General features: G+C 33.1%; 2 protein-coding genes across 2 annotated transcripts; both read left to right on the top strand.

Annotated features, from left to right (window-relative positions):
• On the top strand, positions 1–2,353 carry LOC110627346 (triacylglycerol lipase 2). The gene is made up of 9 exons (XM_021773618.2): positions 1–195; positions 280–387; positions 542–682; positions 779–889; positions 981–1,124; positions 1,223–1,263; positions 1,391–1,470; positions 1,553–1,648; positions 2,034–2,353. Exons 1-9 carry the CDS (start codon positions 10–12, stop codon positions 2,351–2,353), a joined length of 1,227 nt encoding a protein of 408 aa, XP_021629310.1. The 5' UTR covers positions 1–9.
• A 6,897-nt stretch (positions 2,354–9,250) lies between these two features.
• On the top strand, positions 9,251–11,283 carry LOC110627350 (triacylglycerol lipase 2). The gene is made up of 9 exons (XM_021773627.1): positions 9,251–9,439; positions 9,534–9,641; positions 9,801–9,941; positions 10,039–10,145; positions 10,234–10,381; positions 10,463–10,503; positions 10,611–10,690; positions 10,774–10,860; positions 10,964–11,283. Exons 1-9 carry the CDS (start codon positions 9,251–9,253, stop codon positions 11,281–11,283), a joined length of 1,221 nt encoding a protein of 406 aa, XP_021629319.1.
• The last annotated feature ends 10,806 nt before the right edge of the window (positions 11,284–22,089 follow it).

Raw genomic sequence — 22,089 nt, 5'->3', positions numbered from 1 at the left:
GAACACAAAATGGCTAATACTTTAACTACTTCAATTCTGGTGGTGATCCTCTTAAGCTTCTCAGGAATTACAGCAGCAGCAAGAACAAAGCTGCACTTTATGACCAGACAGGATGTGTCTTTGTTATCACCAAATGATAATGGTCTCTGCAAATCCATGGTGGAGCCACAGGGATATATTTGCCAAGAACATAAAGTACTGCACTCTATTTCTGCATAACAAGTCACTTCACAATTTGTAAGAATTAATTTATATATTAAAACCTTGAACCGGTTCCAGGTAACTACAGAAGATGGTTATATTCTTAGCCTTCAGAGAATGCCTGCCGGGCTGTCCGGCAAGTCAGCAGACAATCCACCAGTTTTGCTGCAACATGGGTTGTTGGCAGTTAGTAGCTCTACAATTTTATCTTTATTAGTATTACCATTTGATTAAATTAGCTCCAAATGGGGATTCCAACTATCTTATGCCGACTGACTGACAAAATCTCATTGGTTTTTTCTTTGGATAAAGAGAAATAACTGTTACTGTGTGATTGCAGGATGGTATAACATGGCTATACAATTCTCCTAGTGAATCTCTGCCTTTCATATTAGCAGACAATGGATACGATGTGTGGATTGCTAATACCCGTGGGACTAGATTTAGCCGCGGACACACCTCTCTTAGTCCTAATGATCCAGTTGATCTTCAGCTTTCTAGCAGTCATTTAACATTCTTTTCCATTGTGTAGCCTGCATTGAAAAATTTTATTGAGTTGTTGTCCTTGTAATTGCAGGCTTATTGGGAATGGACATGGGATGAATTAGCTGCTTATGATCTTCCTGCCATGGTCCAGTATGTGCAGCAACAGACAGGGCAGAAACTTCACTATGTTGGCCATTCCTTGGTAAGCATCTGCATCTGTACATACTAATTTCTCAGTATATTCCAGGCCATAATATGAGTTGCTAATATAAAAACTGTGGTTTAATTTGCAGGGAACTTTAATTGCTATGGCTGCCCTTTCACAAGGAAAGTTACTGAACATGTTAAGATCAGCAGCTTTGCTTAGCCCAATTGCTCATCTTAATCATATTACATCACTACTCACCAAAGTAGCTGCTGATCTATTTTCAGCTGAGGTAAAAATCAACAAATTTGTTTCGTATAGAGAAGGCTTTCACTACCTCTTCATTAACTTCTTCAATTATATTTTCTTTTTTCCCTTCTGATTTCTCAGGACTTGTACTGGTTAGGCCTGCGGGAATTTGTTCCACAAGGGTGAGAAAGCAAACTAAATTAAAGCAATTTTATCTATTACAAAACATTTCTTTCTGCACAGAGAGGCTGCTTCCAAGCTTCTTGAAGATAAGAAAATAGTAACAATTTTCACTGGAAAATTGAACAGGCAGGCTGCTGCCAAGCTTATTGAAGATATATGCAGTAAGCATGGTGTGAACTGCTTAAACTTAGTGCAAGCTTTAACTGGTACCCACTTGGCTTCTCCATTTCCCTCTACAAGTTCATCAGCTTTTTGACTGATTGACATCTTCATTTCAACTATTCACAGGCCCAAATTGCTGTCTAAATTCTTCAAAAACCAAAAGTTTTCTAGACAACACACCTCAATCATCATCTACAAAGAACATGATTCACTTAGCTCAAAGTAAGTAATCTCTCTAATTAACCTGCTTTACTACAGAAAGCAAACATAAAGAGTAAGCCTTCCTTTGTTTTATGAAAAATATTTTCCATTTCTTTTACATATTTAAAATATATAGAACAATTAATTAAAATTCAGAGAAAAATAAATGATTTTAAAGAAAACAATCTTTTATTTTTAAATAAAAAAATTAATCTATTACCTTTTAAAAATGTTATTAGCACGGATGTATATAAATTTTTATTACATTTTATTTTTAAATTAAAATTAAATAATAGAAATAAATTATTTTTATTAAAAAATATTTTCTATAAAAATATTATTTTTTAAATAAAAGTTATTTTTTACAAATAAATAAACAGAATCTAAGTGTTATAATTTTATATAGTGATTAGGACAGGGACCATAGCAATGTACGATTATGGTAATGAAGAAGACAACCTGAAGCACTATAACCAAAGCACTCCTCCTGTCTACAATATGAAAAGCATCCCAAAGGACTTTCCTCTCTTCCTTAGCTATGGAGAGAAGGACTCCCTTTCTGATCCAACGGACGTGGGAGTTCTACTGCAGAACCTTAAAGATCACGATGCAGACAAGCTCACTGCACTGCCCATACAGGATTATGCTCATCTAGATTTTGTTGTAGGTGTCAATGCTAATAATCTTGTCTACCATTCTATAATGGTTTTCTTCCAGGGCAACTGAGTTTGAAAACTCTAGCTCTATTTGCATGATTTAAATAAAATTTTAACGAATTCTGGTAAAATCAATTTTATTTTTTTTGAAAATAAAAATTTTATAAACAAAAAAAATTAAAAATTTTCATTTTAAACAAAAAATTTAACAAAAAAAATGTTGAATTAAATTAAATTATTATATAATTTTTATATAATTTTTAAAATTGAAAAATTAATTAATGAGTTTAATATTTTTTACTTAAAAAAGAACCATGGCCCACATGCAAGGGGAGAGATCCACAAATATCCCAAACATCTGGCTTCTAAGGTAACTTGATCTAAAGCGCAGATCTATTTTAGAAATCCTAATCTAAAAAGAGTACAAGACTCAAAACAACCAACCTAGCATGAGCAAGTTGGAGTTGCCGCTTGATTCATCTTCACCCACCACATACAGACACCAACCACACCGAGAAATCATAGATCAGGGAAAGCGATGGAGTAAGGAAACAATAAACTGGAAGTCACCCATGCAACATTTAAAATATCATTGTTAATGGAGAGGCAAGAGGAAAAAAGTCAGCAACACCAATTCAGTTGTAGTAGTACAACCGGCCACCATGCAACCTAAGAATCAGCAGGGACTTGGAGTACACTGAAGAGACGATACAGAGTCCAAACATCCTCTTAATCTCTTATAGCTAGAGGGGGTGGCCACTGAGAACATCTTGGCCAACTTCAATCTTCGGGATATAGCCTCCCCCTATGCAACGCAAATGAAGAGTTGCTCCATGGATTCAAGAACACCCTCGGCAAGAGAAAGCCCGGATGAGACACTATCAAGTCAACACAAGCATGCATGTCAAGATATTCTCTCCAAGCTACCACCGAGATCAAGAAAAAACTCTCTCCATAACAATGTTAGATCCACCCCAAAATAAACCTATTATTATTTAGCACACCCCACTCAAAGTGCAAAGAGAAAACCCACATCTGGGGTTGAGGAAGGATAAAGGAAGCTGTAGATTGGCAGAAACAAAAAGGTCGGTTGCCTAGAGGGAAAAGCTAAAAAACAGAGAAACACTTGTCCTATAAAACATATTTATTTATAATATTTCCATATTTTTAGAGACCTCCAAGTTGCTTATGTCAAGTTTTGTATTCTCATGTCTTTGTGCTTAATTTATGGTACAAGATAAGTCTGTTGATTCAGGTAAATATGGACATTAATTATTAATTTTTCTTATTTATTGAAAATAAAAAAAATATATTATTTATAAAATACTAAATATTAATAATTATTAAAAATGTAATTTATAAACTTAAATAATAACTATTTGAACACTTTACATCTGCATCTATTCCTGCATTTTCCACAAAACAAACAAATCTTTAGCTTGTGTAAGAAAATGAAAAAAAATCAAGCAATATGAGGTTGTGAAAAATGGCTCAAAGTTATTTTTATTGATACGAGGGGTATTGGTTTTATAGTAGATACAGACCTAGAAAAAGCCACTAATACAGGGATATACAAAAACCTTAGATACAAGAATATACGAGGCAAGTACACTAACGAGGAAAGAATAAAGCAGTACATCAATGAATCAAAAGTGAACATCAAATCAGCAGCAAAAAAACATTAGTAAATTTTAATAATTTCCAACAGGCCCCCTCACGTTGGAGCATGGAGATGTGAATGCCCAACTTGCCAACTAGGAACTGGAATTGTTGTTTGCCTAAAGCCTTAGTGAACAGGTCAGCTAACTGATTTTGGGAATTAATGTACGGACTGAGTAAACTTTGCTGAATACAATTGTAAACTAAGTGAGAATTAATTTCAATGTGTTTAGTACGTTAATAATAGTTTGGATTCTTGGCAATGTGCATAGTGGCTTGATCATCACAATGCAAATTAATAGGTAAAGTGTGAGAAACAGTCAAATCAGAAAATAATTGGCGTAATAAAATCAGCTCACAAGCAGTGGTGGCCATGGAGCGGTATTTAGCTTCTGCAAAAGCGCAGAAATAGTAACTTTCTTCTTACTTTTTCATAAGATAGGAGAGTTGCTAAGGAGAATGAAATAACCACTTAATGAGTGATATGTGAGGGAATGGCCTAATCAAAATCACAATATGCTATAAGAGAAAGATCACTAGCAAAAGACATAAAGATACCATGCTTGGTGCTAACTTGAGACATCTTAATACCTGTAGGGCAGCTTTCCAATGCCCTTGACAAGGTTGATGCACGAATTAAGATGGAACATGAATGGAATAGCAAATGTTTGATCTAGTGATAGTCGAGTAAATCAATCGCCCAACTAATTGACGGTAAGGACTTGGATTATCAAGCAAGTTGCTTTCATCTAAAGCTACCTTATGATTTTGTTCAAGGGAAAAGTCGATTGGTTTCAATCAAGCATACCTGCCTCATATAATATGTCAAAGCCATATTTGCGTTGAGAGCTTCTGTATACGAGGGGTCATTAGTGGCAATGATAACATCATCCACGTAAATTAGAAAGGCAAACCAAATTGGAGGATAGCAACAAAGAATTTAGCAAACCATTGCCAAGATTGAAGAAAAGGATATTATGGAGAAAATTCTGCAAATGCTGTCAAGTCAGTTTGATTATATAGTTACAGCCATTGAAGAATCCAAAGATCATAGAAACTTTGACTCTTAATGATTTACAAGGCTTATTGGAGTTCAGAGAGATGTGGATGTACGAGAGGTCACCAAGCATATTAGAGCAAGCATTAAAGCCCAAGTGAATTTAAGAAATGAGAAGGAGTCCATCACAAGTAGAACATAGCAGAATCAAAGGCAAAAATTTCAGAGACAGGGGGGGCAAAAATTTCAGACTTACTACCAAACAAGGAGAAAGAGGTAATGATTCTTCTCTAAATAAATCTAATATTCAATGTCACAAATGCAAAAAGCCCGGTCATTATCAATATGAATGCAAGTCACACATTGAGTGTTATAACTGCAAAAAAATATGGGCACTATAGCAGAGAATGTCGTGCTAAGAGAACTGAAAATAGAGAGAATCATGCTAGAGTTTCACAGGATGATAACTCAAAAACTTTGCTACTGGCTAGTTATGAAAGCTTCGGTAGTATTCGGGCTGTAGAAATCATTTAAGTGGAAATAGGGTCGTTTCGTTCTTCAGTTCTAGGGAAAGGGATGATTGTCATTAAAGTCAACCATAGATCTTCAAACTATATTTTTGAAGTGTACTATACTCCTAACATTTGTCAAAATCTTTTAAGCGTGGGACATCTAGCAGAAAAGGCCTATGACTTGTGTTTCAACAAGCACGAGTGCACTATCGTGATGTAAAGAAGGGCATAATCCTAAAGATGAAGATGTCAACAAGCAAAATATTTCTGGCCCATATCAACTATGATAATTCTTCTTATTGTAACTCCATGATGATAATTGGTTATGACTAAATTTTAGAAGCATCAAATTCCTTGCAAATAAGGAATGAGTTTCTAGCTTGCTAAGCATTCAAATTTCTGAGCAGATCTGCGAGCATTATGTTTTGAGCATGAAGTAAAGCATTTAGATTTATGCTATATGGATGTTCCATCAAATGAAGGTAACAAATATTTCATTATTTTTATTGATGATTTCAGTAGAAAGACTTGAGTTTATTTTTTAAAATAAAAATCTAAAGCATGTGAAGTATTAAAAAATTTTGTGGCATATGTAAATAAGCAAAGGGATCATTTTGTTAAGACTTTAAGAAGTGATAGAGTCACTGAATATAATTTAAATAAATATTAAGATGCTACAGTAAATTATATAAATATTTAAATTTATAAAAAAATAATAAAATTTACTGATTAAATTATAAAAAAATAATTAATAAAATAAATTACATACAGTTTACTAATGATTTTTACTGATGTATAGTATTGATAATTAAATTACTAATTATTTATCGATAAAATTTTTTTTTATTTTTCTTGTAGTGTGAGAGTGTTATAGAAAATTTTATTATTTTTTTTTTACTTTTATATACAGATTCACTGATTTTTAAAAAATGTAAAAATAATTTAGATAATAAAATTATTATCAATTCTGAAATTTAATTTTAAATGATAAAATTATCATTTAATTTGAAAGTTAAATACTATTGTAATCTATTTTGAGAATTTTTATTTTGAAATGTAATATTATGTTATATACTTAGATAATAGAGGTTTAGCAAAATTTATAACTTAATTTTTACTTATTTAATAATAAATTTGAAACAGTTTGACCTAAAGCAGGACAGATGTGGGATTCTTTTCTATGGGCAGGCGGGTTCCTCATCTCACATTTGACCTCGTCTCACACTGCACAATTGGATATAGCGGTTCGCTAGTACCTGGGATGGTAGGTGTATTAAACTGCTGACAGTCCGGGCGTGGAAATTGATGTGGGACTGAATGTCATACTCTCTTTCACTAAATTTGCGAGATTCTTGTCGCAACTGAATCAGTGAATCGAATACAATTGCTAAATCAATACCGAACTCTTAAATAATGTGGTTTGCTAATATTTGGGATGGCTCCACCTCGTCTCACACTGCACAATCTAGTATTGTGGTTTGCTAATATTTGAAGTGACTCCAGCTCGTGCTCACACTGCACAATTTTTTTATCCAAATAGCTCTTATACTAATTGAAATAGTCTAACTCAAACTGACTTAAACAATTTTTAAATCCTCTTTTTTCTTAATCTAAAATAATTAATCCAAATTATTTAATAATTTCGTGCTAATTATTATATACAATTTTAATTTTCCATAGTTTGCTTTTTTTTTCCGACAGAATGCTGAGCTTCACAAAATTATTTAATCTCTAAATTTTTTATTTTATTAACAAAATAATTTTTTCATTAAATTTATCATTAATTAATCATTGATTGAAAAAATTAATTCAAATTAAAAGATTAAATTATTATAAATATTAAAATTACAAGAATTAAATTATTATAATTTTTTAAAATTGAAAGAACTAAAATATTATAAAAAGTGAAATTTAAAGTATTTATTATTTAATAATAAATTTTAACATAATGACTATTTTATTAATATAATGAAAGTTTAAGAATTAAATTATTTATTATTTAAATGATAAGGTTAAACTATAGATTTTACTAACCTCAAGAATTTTATTATAAATTATCCTATATACTTTTAATTTTTTTAATAAACTATAAAGTTAATTTGAATAATAATTTTATTATTTCGTTTCAAAATATTATTAGTTTAAAAATCATAATCTTATTGTACTTTCATATATATTTTGAGATGTTTTTAAGTAATTCTAAAAATAATTTAAATAATAAAATTATAGTCTATTTTAAAAATCAAAATTTAAATAATAAAATAATCAACAATTTTAAAAATTAAATACTATTATAATTAATTTAAAAGTAAAAGGATATTATAAGAAATCCAATGATTTCTCTCCTCTAACTTTTATATATAGAAAATTACCATAATAGAATTTAAATGTTAAGAAAATTTTTTTATAATAAAATTTAACCAAATAAAATTTAAATATTAAGATATTGCTTCAAACAACCTGAGTTTAAATAGAATATTAATATAATTAAATAATTAAGTTAAAACTTTTTAAATATAAAAAATTATAATTATCAATTCTTAGTAGAGTCTTTTTGAAAATCTTAATATTTTCCTGTTTTTCTACTTTTATATATACTACATAAACATTATAAAATAAATTTAGTGCAAATTTAATTTGTTAAATAAATATTATTTGCTAATAATTATTAATGATAAATTATTTAATAATTGATATTCTGAAATCCAGAGAATAGGGTTTTTAATATGTGTGTAAGCTTGAGTCCGGGAAGGTGCCCTCCTCCTTTTATCTTTTTGCCTTTGTCTGTCTCATAGCTACGTACCACCTGTCTCTGTCATACAGATTTATACATATGAAAGTGTCAGACGTCTGCCTCACGCCAAGTGGCCATTTAATTCCCTCCGGCGTGCGTGTAGACAGTGCTGCGAAAGGACGGGACTTGCTCGTTTCTCCCCATGTCCTATCATCGGGCCGGCTTTCTTCTTACCGGGTTTGGACTTGCAAACAACCCGGTCTATCATTCAGACTAGACTCCGGGCCGAAGCCACTAGGTAAACCCACCTAAAAGTGTTTCGATTTCAAGGTCTGATCTGCTTTCATGGGCTCCGATCCAGCCCAAGTACTTGTGAGTACCGGTGGTTATCAGTAATGAAAGTACCAATCTTTTTGTTGCTAAATATTATAGTGTTAGTTCAAATACTGTGGCTAATAATTTCATATTTTTTAAATATGAATTTTTTTTAATTAATTATTCAGTTAAAATTTAGTTTAATATATAACAAAATTTAATCAAATAAAACTTAAATATTTAGACTTTTTCGATAAGATAGATTATTAATATAATTAAATAATTAAATTAAAAAATTTTAAATAATAAAAAAATTGTAATTATCAAATTTTAGTAGAGATATTTTTAAAAATTTTAATATTTCCTCCTCACTTTTATACTTATAGTGTTCATGATTTTTTTAATTTTAATATTTTTTCATATAATATAATATTATTATAAAATATTAAGTTTTAATAATCAAGTATATAACAAATTTTATATGTCGCAACATACTGTGAATATTAATATTTTTATATTTTTAAAATTAATAAAAATAAAAAAATAATATAATATATATATATATGTGTGGCAATTCTAGGAAAGAAATCTCAATTGAATTCCTTGCCTAATCATTTACCATATATTAAAATTGTACCATATATTCATCCTCGTCAACTTTTTTTTAATATATATATTACTATTAGCTCATGATTAATCATAGAATTCCTTCAAATCCAGGAAATCTACGTAGCTTTTATAGAACTCGAGATGGCTAATACTTTAACCACTCCAATTCTGGTGGTGATTCTGTTAAGCCTCTCAGGAATTACAGCAGCAGCAAGAACAAAGCTGCATTTGATCACTAGACAGGATGTGTCTTTGTTATCACCAAATAATACTGATAGTCTCTGCAATTCCATGGTGGAGACACAAGGATATATTTGCCAAGAACATAAAGTACCGCACTCTAATTCTGTAGAATTCTTTATTGTAAGTCACTTCATAACATGTAAGAATTAATTTATTATATTAAACCTTGAAATGACTCCAGGTAACATCAGAAGATGGTTATATTCTTAGCCTTCAGAGAATGCCTGCCGGGCGGTCCGGCAAGTTAGCAGACAATCCACCAGTCTTGCTGCAACATGGTTTAAGCTCGGTCAGTAGCTCTTCAGTTTTATCTTTGTTATTATTAACATTTGATTAAATTGGCTCCAAACGGGATTCGAAATATTCTATCCCAATAAACAAAATCTCATTGTTTTTTTTTTTTTTTTTTCTTTAGATGAGAGAACTAACTATTACTGTGTGATTACAGGATGGTGCAACATGGCTATCCAATTCTCCTGATGAATCTCTGGCTTTCATATTAGCAGACAATGGATACGATGTGTGGATTGCTAATACCCGTGGAAGTAGATTCAGCCGCGGACACACCTCTCTTACTCCCTATGATCCGGTTGAGCTTCAGCTTTCTAGCTGTCATTTAACATTTTTCTTCATTATTGTAGGCTTCATTGAAAAATTTTAATGAGTTCTTGTCCTTGTAATTGCAGGCTTATTGGGACTGGACATGGGATGAATTAGCTGCTCATGATCTTCCTGCCATGTTCCAGTATGTGCATCAACAGACAGGGCAGAAACTTCACTATGTTGGCCATTCCTTGGAAAGCATCTGCATTTGCATCTGTACATTCTAATTTCTCAGTTTACTCCGGGCTATAGCATAAAAAAAAGCTGTGATTTAATTTGCAGGGAACTTTAACTGCTTTGGCTGTCCTTTCACAAGAAAAGTTACCGAACATGTTAAGATCAGCAGCTTTGCTTAGCCCCATTGCTTATCTTAATCAGATTACATCACTACTCAGCAAAGCAGCTGCTGATGCATTTTTGGTTGAGGTAAACAAATGAACAAATTTCTCTTTGTATAAAGAAGGCTCTCATTACCTCTTCATTAACTTTTCCCTTTTGATTTCTCAGGAAATTTACTGGTTAGGGCTGCGGGAATTTGATCCACAAGGGTGAGAAAGCAAACTAAATTGAAGCAATTTTATCTATTACAGAACATTTCTTTCTTGATACTTGAAGATAAGAAAATGGTAACAATTTTCATTGGAAAATTGAACAGTCAGGCTACTTCCAAGCTTCTTGAATATATCTGCAGTGAGCCTGGTGTGGACTGCACAAACTTATGGACCGCTGTCACTGGTACCCACTTGGCTTCTCCATTTCCTTCTACAAGTTCATCAGCTATTTGACTGATTTACATCTTTATTTTTAACTATTCACAGGCGCAAATTGCTGTCTAAATTCTTCAAATATTCTAGATAACCTGTCTCAACCAACAGCTACAAAGAACATGATTCACTTATCTCAAAGTAAGTAATCTCTCTAATCAACCTGCTTTACCATTGGAAGCAAACAGAAAGATTAAAAAGGCAACGACTAATCTTAATTGTATAATTATGATTTTTTAAACAGTGATTAGGACGGGAAACATAGCAATGTACGATTATGGTAATGAAGAAGACAACATGGAGCACTATAACGAAAGCACTCCTCCTGTGTACAACATGGAAAGCATCCCAAAAGACTTTCCTCTCTTCCTTAGCTATGGAGTGAAGGACTCACTTTCTGATCCAGCGGACGTGGGAGTTCTACTGCAGAACCTTAAAGATCACGATGCAGACAAGCTCACTGTACTGTCCGTGGAGGATTATGCTCATCTTGATTTTGTTTTTGGTGTCAATGCTAATAATGTTGTCTACCATCCTGTAATGGCTTTCTTCAACCGCAACTGAGTTTGAAAACTCTTGCGTATTTCTCATTTTTCGAAGTTAAAAAAGAAAATTTGTTGTAGGTACTTGAATCCTAGAGTTTGTTAGAGTTTCCATATCCATATCCAAAATAAAGAAGTTACAGCAAAATAAACAAATAAAAAGTTTGAAATGTGCTTATCTCCTTTCTAAAATTTTCATATAAAATTGAATTTAAAGTAGTTAATCAATATTTATATTATATATAAAAGTGAAAAGAGGGAAATAATGGAATTTTTTATATTAACTTTAAATTTTTAAAATTATTTATAATAGTATTTAATTTAATTTTTAAAATAGATGATAATTTTATTTTTTAAATTAAATTTATTTAGTTTACGAAATTATTTTAATTTTATCAATATTAATTTTTTTACAATTAATATCAATAATATAACTTTAATATTAGTTTTTTAAAATTAATTTTTTACAATTAATAATATAATTTTAATATTTATATTATTAAATTTTAACAATACAATATATTTGAATTCAAATAAATAATCGTTTATTTAATTTTAAATTTTTAAAGATTGATAAATTTAAATATGGCAATATGTTCTTAGGTAACTTTTAAAACTAATTTAACAATTAAATTAAACATATTATCTATTTTTAAATTTAAATGAAGTTGTGAATAACTAAAGAAGTTAAAAGTATTCTAGGAATCCATTATATAAATTTTTTTTATATATTTTTAATTAAAAATTTCATGAACTAAAATTGTAAAAAGCAATAAATTTTTTTAAAAAAATATTATTATTATTCAAACTCATAATATTTTTTTTTAATTTTTACATATTTTACCATTTAATTATTTTTAGTGTCTTTTGTTAAAATATTTCAACAAAATTTAAAATACATATTTCTTTAAAAAAATATGAAGATGAATGCAAATAGTTTTTTACATATAAATATAGCAATTCCTTTATTTATGTTCGTATTTATATTTATAGAAATTATATAGTTTCTATAAATATAATTACATATAAATATATGTAGAATTAGAATATTAAAGCATCCAAATTTATTAGGACTTCTATATTTTTAGTTTAAATTATAATATAGAATTTAAGTGTAAATAAGAATAAAATTTTAAATATTTTCTTTGCCCAGCAGTTCTTATGATCCCGTTATTAATATGATTCAAGCTAGAATTTCTTCTTCATATAATAAGAATTTGCTGGCACCTGTTAGTGCAGGTGAGGTTCAATGAGCAGTATTTCAAATGCGTCTGGATAAAATTCCAGGACCTGATAGAATGAATCCGACTTCTTATAAAACATTTTGGGGTACTATTAGAAATTCAGTAGTGGCTAGTTGCCAACAGTGGTTCCAAAACAGTGTATTCCCTACCAATCTTAATGATACTACCATTGTTCTCATTCCTAAAAATGATAAGCCTTTAACTTTTTTGGAATCTTCGACCTATATCACTTTGTAATGTGATTTATAAAATCATAGCAAAGACTATTGCTAATTGGCTTAAACTCTTGCTAGATTCTATTATCTCACCTGCTCAATTAGCTTTTGTCTCGGGTCATTTCATCATTGATAATGTCACGGTGGTTTTCGAGATTATTCATCACATGAAACAGAAAACTCATGGTAAAAAATGTGAAGTTGCTGTGAAAATTGATATCAGTAAAGTTTATAATCATGTGAATTGGACCTTTTTGCGTTTTCTTTTGTTAAAAATGGGTTTCACTGATAAATTTGCGAATATCATCATGATGTGTATTATCACTATTAAATACTTTATTTCTTTGAATTGAGCGATTTTTAGTCTCATTATGCCTAATAGGGGCCTAAGACAAGGTGATCCTCTTTCACCTTATTTGTTTATCTTATGTGCTAAAGGACTTTTGGCTCTTTTTCAACATGCTGAGTTGAGAGGTGATGTGCATGGAGAAAAAGTTTGTATGCAAGCTCCGAGTGTTTCTCACTTACTCTTTGCCGATGACAGTTTTTTCTTTTTCAAAGTTGATCTTATTGAGAGTAGGGCTATCAAAAGTATTTTGCATATTTATGAGCACGTGTCCGGTCAAGCCATTAATTTCCAGAAATATGGAATCTTCTTTAGCCCCAATGATACTAGTGAGGTCAAAGTTGTGATTCAAGATGAGTTAGGGGTCACCTTTTCTCTCAATCATGACTGATATTTGGGGCTCCCATCTCTTATGGGATGGAACAAAAAGCAGGTTTTTTTTTTTCTCAAGAAAAGGCTTTGGAGACACTTAAATAATTGGCAAAGTAGGTTTCTCTCTAATGCAGGTAAAGAGATTTTTTTAAAATCAGCAGCACAGGTTATTTCTTCATACTGCATGAGTATGTTTGCCATCCCTGTTTTGATGTGTGACGACCTTCAAAAAATGATGAATTTCTTTTGGTTGGGGGACAAAGGAGGCTAGCAAAAGGCACATACACTGGTTATCATGGGAATTTATAGGTCTTCGCAAAGAATACAGAGGGATGGGTTTTCGAAATCTTTACCACTTTAATCTTACATTGTTTTGCCGACATGATTGGAGACTTATCTCCGATCCACATGCTTTTCTTAGTAGATTTTTCAAAACTAAATATTTTTCAAGGGGGATTTTTTAGAAGCAGAAGAAGGGACTAATCCTAGTTTTGTTTGGAAAAGCTTATTGCAGGCTCAGAATTTCTGAGTAAAGGGTTAAGATGGAGAGTAGGGAAGGGTCAAAACATAAGTGTTTGGGAAGACCCATAGTTGATTGACAATCAACACTTTTATTTAGAAACTCCATGTATTGAAGGCATAGAGGATCTCAAAGTGTTTGGTTTGATTATGGAGAATGGGAGGAAATGAGGATCTCAAAGTGTTTGGTTTGATTATGGAGAATGGGAGGAAATGGAATTTTAACCTTATAAAAAAACTTTTCATCCCTAGTAATGTTGATCAAATTGGTAAGATTCCATTAAGTTTTTTTACTCATCGTGATAGATTAATTTGACGTGTTAAGTTTAGTTATCATATTACTGTATATTCTGATAACTCAATTGCTTACCATGGCATACCTGAGGATTGGAGTAAGTTCTCAAAGTTACACATGCCTCCAAAATTTAAAAATTTCATGTGGAGATTCCTTAGAGATATCCTACCCACAAATCTCAAATTGCAACAGAAATCTGTCGATACCTCTGCCTCTTGCCTTTACTGTTCAGAAAATGAGAGTTCAGTGCATATTTTCCTTCATTGCCTTCATGCACATTATTGTTGGGATATTTTGGAGTTATCGGCTAGTCCGAGTAGGTATGATAATGTGAAGACTTATTTGCACCATCTCTGAAAATCTGTTGATCAGAATCTTATGGAAAAAAAATTGTATGGCTCTTTGGAGTATTTGGTCTCAACAGAATTGGTTACTATGTCATAATAAGACATGTAGTGCATATATGGTTGTATCATTGGGCCTTCAAATTTCATGTGATTGGAAGAATGTGTACTCTAAGAAACCAGCACCATCACTAAGAACTGGATCATTCTATGCAAGATATATATGCTAGTATGTAATATTGATGCTAGTATCCATAATCATAGTGGTTGTTCAACTTATGCCACAGTTATTAGGGATGCTAGAGACTCTTTTCTTATGGGTCTAACCGGTTTCTATGGGTCTATTCTTCCCATTAAACTTGCAGAAGCCTTAACTCTTAGAAAGTTTCTTTTTTGGATCTAGAACAATCATCTCACAAATATGTACGTGGATTCTGATACAAAAGTTATTGTGGATGTTATTTTTTCAGCTCATGAGGACTGGTTAGAATTTAGGCAAATTATAAATGATTGTAGATCTTTATTAGCTCAAGAATCTTTTTAGTCTTTATCTTGAATTAGATAACAAGCTAATCTAGCTGCTCACTGTCTTAACAGGGTAGCTAGGCTACATGCTAGTCCCACTACTTTGCATATGCCTCTTAGTTTTTTATATAATGTTTTAGACTATGATATTTTTTCAAGATTTTTACTTAACACTTTAGGTGTTAGGATGGGTATTTTGATGCTAGGATGGGTATTTTGAAGAAGCATGATGGCTCGGCTTCTTCTCACAGAAGTACCAATCTTTTTGTTGCTAAATATTATAGTGTTAGTTCAAATACTGTGCCTAATAATTTTATATTTTTTAAATATGATTTTTTTATTTAATTAATTTTTCAGTTAAATTTTGTTTTAATTTATAACAAAATCTAATTAAATAGAACTTAAATATTTAGACTTTTTCGATCAAGATAGCTTATTTATATAATTAAATATTTAAATTAAAAAATTTTAAATAATAAAAAAAAATTGTAATCGTCAAATTTTAGTAGAGATATTTTTAAAAATTTTAATATTTCCTCCTTCTCACTTTTATATATATTATTAGACTAAATTTATATAACATGCCTTATATGTTGTTATACGTTTTTATATAATATAATATTATTATAATATATTAAGTTTAAATAATCAAGTATATAACAAATTTTATATGTCGCAACATACATATTAATATTTTATATTTTTTAAATTAATAAAAATAAAAAGTAAAAAATTTTTGAGGGAAAAATATATCTAATGTGATAAAAAGTGAATATCTTTATTATATTTATGACCCGATAAATAGGTGTAACAGTGGAGACTAAGTTTCTTCTGTGATTCGATACTCTCGCCTTTTTCTCTTTCTTAAACCTAATTTTTTTTTTCCCTTCTCCATGGAAGAAGATCTGCATCAATTGACTATCGAAGCGGCTCATCCCGTCAAAGGTCAGGATAGCCGAAAGCAATGATCGTCCTGTGTTGGAATTGCCGAGGACTCGGCAATCCTTGGACAGTTAATGCATTGAAGGATTTGGTTACTAGTTACAAGACAAACATTTTATTTTTTATGGAAATAAAAGCTCTTAGTTCTCGTATGAAATTTTTTAGTAGTTTTTCACATTTTGATAGTTGTTTCTCAGTCAATAGATAAGGATTGGGAGGAGGCCTTTCGTTAATGTGGAAGAGTCATGTGTCTGTTTCTGTGGTTGGCTTTTCTTCAAATTTTATTGGTTCGGTTGTTTCGGAAGGTAATGTTCAATGGAGGTTTACCGGTTATTATGGGTTTCCGAAATCACAACGACGACGTTAGTCTTAGAATCTTATTCGAGTTTTATCTCGTAGAAGCTCTCTTCCTTGACTTTGTTCGGGAGACTTTAATAATTTATGCTCGAGAGATAAGAAAGAAGGAGGAGTAACTTTGCCAAATTATCTTATGCGGGGTTTAGACAGGCCCTTGAGGACAATAATCTTGTTCAAATACCCACCGTTAGCTCTTTCTTCACATGGGAGAAGGGCAGGGAGTCGAATAATCTGGTTAGAGAGAAGCTTGATAGAGCCCTTGCTACTGAGGATTGGACTCGTAAATTCACTAATGTTGTCTGCTCGGTTGTTCATGTTCCTAGATCAGATCACAAATCGTTGGTGATTAATACTGTAATACCCGGCTAGACTCTGGCGTCAGAATTCCAACATTCCGACAGAATCCCGTTGGAATTCGAAATCTCGGATGCCGAAACCTCTTAGAAGGGTAAAATAAGTTTTTCACAAAATAAATTTTATGGTTTTACTGTTGGTTTTTGTGTTAAAGAATTTTTAAAAGAAAGAAAAATGCAATGGAGAGGAAAGCCCAGGTTCGGCCGTCGAACATGGTGCTGTCGCGGAAGCTCTCCTTTCGGCCCCCGAAGGTGGTTTGGACAGCCATCTATAAGAGGCCTCCAGTCCGAAAATGGGAGAGGTTCTCTCTCCATTTTCGGGCAAAGGTGAGTTCTTGCCCTCCCATTGTTGATTTTGTTGTTTTTCCTTCAAATCCTTCAAGATATTCATGAGTTTTCTCTTGTTTTTGAAGTTTTAAGTTTGAATCCAAGATTTTAAAGTTTGGAGACCATTTCTCCTCAACTCCAAGTTTGGGTTGCATCTACCTTAGATCTTCAAGAGGTAAGTGTAGATCATCGCTTTTTCCTATATTTTAAGTAAGTTTTAAAAAGGGTTAATGGTTAAAAATGCATAAGTTGGTTAGATCTAAAGTGTTAGGGTTTGTATTAGTTTTGATGATGAATGCTTGCTCTTGTGATGTTTTATAGTTGTTTGTTGGGGTTTAGGCTAGTTTTTATGCCCCTTATGCTTGATGAGTGTGTATGCATGTTTTGAGGGGTTGGATGTGAGGATTTGAGGAGTTTTGGAGGCTGAGTGCTTAGGGCAGTTTCGGGTTCTGCCTTTCTGGAGAACTCAGGTTCGACCGTTTTAGCAAGGTTCGGTCGTCGAACCTGCATGGGAGGCAGCCTTTTGGCCGCCTAAACTGCCCCCGAAAGCATGACTTTCGGATCTGTGTTGAGGTTTCGGCCGCCGAATCCACCGTCAAAAGTCCCTGACTTTTGGATCTGTGAAGGACCTTCGGCCACCGAACCTACCCTCGAAAGTGCCTGACTTTCGGATCTGTGGAGGACCTTCGGCCGCCGAACCTGCCGCCGAAAGTCCTCTGCCCAGCCTTCCTTTGCTTGTTTTATGTGCATGTTTTGTGATGTTTTAGGGGGTTTTTGGGGAGTTATTTAGAGTCATGTAATAGTTGTGTTGGTCCCTCATTTGAGTCCACCTGTGTAGGATCGGACCAGGGAGACCGTAGAGGCCAACAGTGAGTCAGCTGCTACAGTTTTAGTCAAGTGTCAGCCAGAGGTGAGTAGAACTGAACTATCTTTTTAAAGTAATTAAACTTTTTAAGCATGTTCATGTATTACGAATGCTATGATATATATTAGGATGTTGCATTAGAATTCATGAATATGATGCATTGCATAATTATCTATTGATGTGGATGGATATTGGATGACCCACTAGCCCTCGATATGATATGATATGATATGATATGATACGGAAGTTCAGGTCGAGGCCCATTCTACGCCCCTAGCAATATGATAAGAGAAAGTCCAGGTTGAGGCCCATTTTACGCCCATAGCATTTATGGATATGTTATATTATGTTTAAGCGAAAGTCCTGAGGAGCTCCGTCGAGGGCCGAACACATTTGATATGTAGAGAGTTACTGGTGACAAGTCCATCTTGATGTGAATTGTTTGTGTTGTGATGCATTTCATATGAGCATATGTTCATTAAACTGTTTTTATGGTTCTGCTCACTAGGCTCTTGTAGCTTATCCCTTTCCCCTAACCCCAGGTTTGTAGGATCAGAGATAGCGAGGGGAGTTGGCTTTGTGGCTGGTATAGCTGATGTAATAGAATAGATGTGGACATGTAATGTATAATGGATTAGAATTGTGCTTGGCCCTAGTATATATTTTTGTAAATCCCTGTTGTTCATGATCTTTATGTAAAAGTGTTAATGATGAGTTATGTTTGAACCAAGCTTGAGGCATGTGATGTTTACCATACTAGACCATTTGATGAGGGCTCTAGTGTGGGTTTTATGTATACAGTTTATGATGCATGCACAGGTCAGGCCTTGGTTCGTGAAATGTTTAAGTTTTATGAAAATGTATAATCATGTATGGGATTTTTATCAGGTACACCGGATGTATAGTAGGCTTGCTACGGGTTTCGGCGACCTTAAGTCGATCTGAATCTTAGCGTTGGTAGCGGTCTGGATTCCGGGTCATTACAAATACAGCTCCTAAGGATAATAGGGGAGATAGAAGGAGATTTCGATTTGATAATGCATGGTTATGTGATGAGGATCTGGCTGAGGTTGTTAAAGGAGCTTGGGTTAATTCTATACCACACAACCTTTTGATGAAACATAATGATTCAGTTTCTGCTCTTTCATTGTGGGGTAGGAGTAGAAATAGAGAATTTTGGCAAAAGAAGAAGACTATACAAAGATTATTGGATAATGAGCTCAGTACTATTTCTCATGCCTCTTTAAAGGAAGATTGAAATTGTCTCCTTGAGCAGGAAGAAGCTAGACTTAAACTGTAGGCAAAGTGCTTTTGCCTTAAAAATGGGGACCCAAATACAAAATTTTTTCATGCACAAATTAATGGTAGACGAAGAATGAACCGTATTACTAAATTAAAGGAGTCGTCGGGTACCTGGATTGAGGATGAGCAGGAAATTAAAAATCATGTTCTGCATTATTTCCAATCTATTTTTTATGGTGGTTCTGTGGATTATGAATGGGTTTTTGAGTTGGTACTGCCCTTGATTAGTGATGCCGATAATGCTGATCTTTGTGCTCCCTTTTCAAATGAGAAATTTAGAGCTGCTCTTTTTTAGATGCATCCAGACAAGGCACTGGACCGAATGAGTTAAATCCTACATTTTACCAGAGATTTTAGCACTTGATTGGCAATGATGCTTCCGATGGTTGTCGCCTATGGCTTCAACATGGTACTTTTCCTTCTTCTCTTACTGAAACATTAATTGTTTTGATCCCTAAAGTGGATAGCCCTGAAACAGTTAAAGACTTTCGTCCAATTGCGTTATGTAATGTGTTATATAAGATTGTGGCTAAAGTTTTGGCGAACAAATTTAAAATGGTTCTTCCTATGATTATCTCTGAGAATCAGTCTGCCTTTATCCCTCATCGGTTGATTACCGATAATGTTATAGTTGCGTTTGAAATGATTCACAATATGAAAATTAATAAGGGCAGAAATGATGGTAATTGTGCACTTAAAATTGATATCTTTAAGGCTTATGATATGGTAGAGTGGGAGTTTCTAAAAGGCATGCTGGAACGATTTGGTTTTTCTACTTAATGGATTAGGTGGTTGACTATGTGCTTTTCGGAAGTTTCTTACAATATCAATTTTAATTGTGATTGGATTGGTCCTATTGTGCCTGGTAGAGGTCTTCGACAGGGGGATCCTATTTCTCCGTACCTCTACTTGGTGTGTGTGGAAGGCTTATCGTTACTACTTAAAGATGCTAAATCTAGGGGTTGGTTGCAGGGTTGTAGGGCAGGTGCTAGATGCCCAAAGATCTCACATTTATTTTTTGCAGATGATTCTCTGTTATTTTTTAATGCTAGACTGGAGAAAGCATATAGTATTAAATCTATTCTCAATACCTATGTAGCTGCTTCTGGACAAGTGGTGAACTTCAATAAATCTGGCATTTTCTTCAGTTCCAATGTGGTCTCCTCTGTAAGGTCTAATATCAGTAATATCCTGGATGTTCATTCACCATTAAGTCATAGTGCCTATCTGGGGTTACCTTCTCTTATTGGGAGGAACAAAAAAATAATTTTTGGTTTTTTAAAAGAAAGAATGTGGAAGAGGATTAATTCATGGAGCAGCAGATTTCTATCTAGAGCAGACAGAGAGGTTCTCATAAAATCTGTGTTGCAGGCTATACCTGCATATTGCATGAATATTTTTTTGATTCCCATTACTATTTTGAATGAATTGCATAGAATGGTCAATGGCTTTTGGTGGGGGGTAAAAGAGAAGGGCGGAGGGGTATTAATTGGCTAGCGTGGGAGAAGATGTGTAGTAGAAAGATGGAGGGGGGTATGGGGTTTTGGGACTTTAGGAGTTTTAATTTGTCTTTACTTGACAAACAACTGTGGAAGTTCTTAACAAATCCTAATACTCTTTGTTATAAAGTGTTTAAAGCAAAGTACTTTCCAAACGGTTATTTATTTTCCGCTAATGTAAGTAATGGTGTTAGCTTTGTTTGGAAAAGTGTGATGGCATCAAGGGAGTTGATTCGAAGGGGTACAAGGTGGAGGGTGGGTAATGGAGAGAAGATTTTAGTGGCTTCAGCTCCCTGGATTCCTAAGGAGGATACCTTTTTTGCAGATGATGGCCCCGATTTTATTGAACCACATTTGCATGTTTGTGATCTTTTTGAAGGTAATGGGAGGGTTTGGAACATAGCGCTTTTAATTGAGCTTTTTTTTCTTCAAGAGATATCAGAGCTATTATTAGTATTCCTATTAGTATTATCAATAAGGAAGATTTTTTCTTGTGGCACTTTGATAAAAGAGGTGTATATACGGTGAAGTCCGCATACTTTGTGTGTATGGACTTGCTAGGAAGATCATCTTTTAATGTGGGGGGTGAGTTGTGGACTAGTTTGTGGAATGTTTCGGTTCCTCCAAAAGTGAATAATTTCTGTTGGAGAGCTTGTAGAAATATATTGCCTACAAAGGATAACTTAAGGCAAAAGGGTGTGGATGTGGATGCTAGATATCTTTGGTGCCATAAGATGAAAGTATCAATCATATTTTGTTGCATTGTCCTGTGTCCAAGGAAATTTGGAGGTTAGGGGGAGTAGGAGATTTGCAGCCTAATGATAATTTTTTTAATTTTTTACTACAGATTTTGAAGTCCTAAGATAAGGTTCGAAAAACCTTTGTAATGGTTTGTGCATGGAGATTATGGTTAGCAAGGAACTCATTATTATAGAACCAGGTGCAAAATTCAGCAGCTCACCTTGTAGAAGACATCATACATCATATTTTGGATTGGGAAGCTGCTCAACGTGCTGGTGCTTTGTATGAAAATACCACTGCTACTTTATATTAGGGTAAGAACTTGTTTTATTCTTCCAACCCTGCTCGTGATCCTGAAGCCATTCCTCTCCAAATTCGTGCGTCATCTTCAAGCTTGGACAATTTCAGTTGGCTTTGTCAAGTTGATGGGGTTTTGTTTCAAGCTCAAAATTTTATTGGTTACGGTTTTGTTTTAAGCTCAAGATTTTATTGGCTACAGTTTTGTTATGGAAAACTCTAAGGGTATATTTCAACGTGGTGTTTTTTAGTTTCTCGTAAGGTAATGGTATGCCGGTAATTGTT

Source organism: Manihot esculenta, chromosome 12 (genome assembly GCF_001659605.2).
Source record: "Manihot esculenta cultivar AM560-2 chromosome 12, M.esculenta_v8, whole genome shotgun sequence".
NCBI lineage: Eukaryota > Viridiplantae > Streptophyta > Magnoliopsida > Malpighiales > Euphorbiaceae > Manihot > Manihot esculenta.
This window is presented reverse-complemented; position numbering and strand designations above follow the sequence as displayed.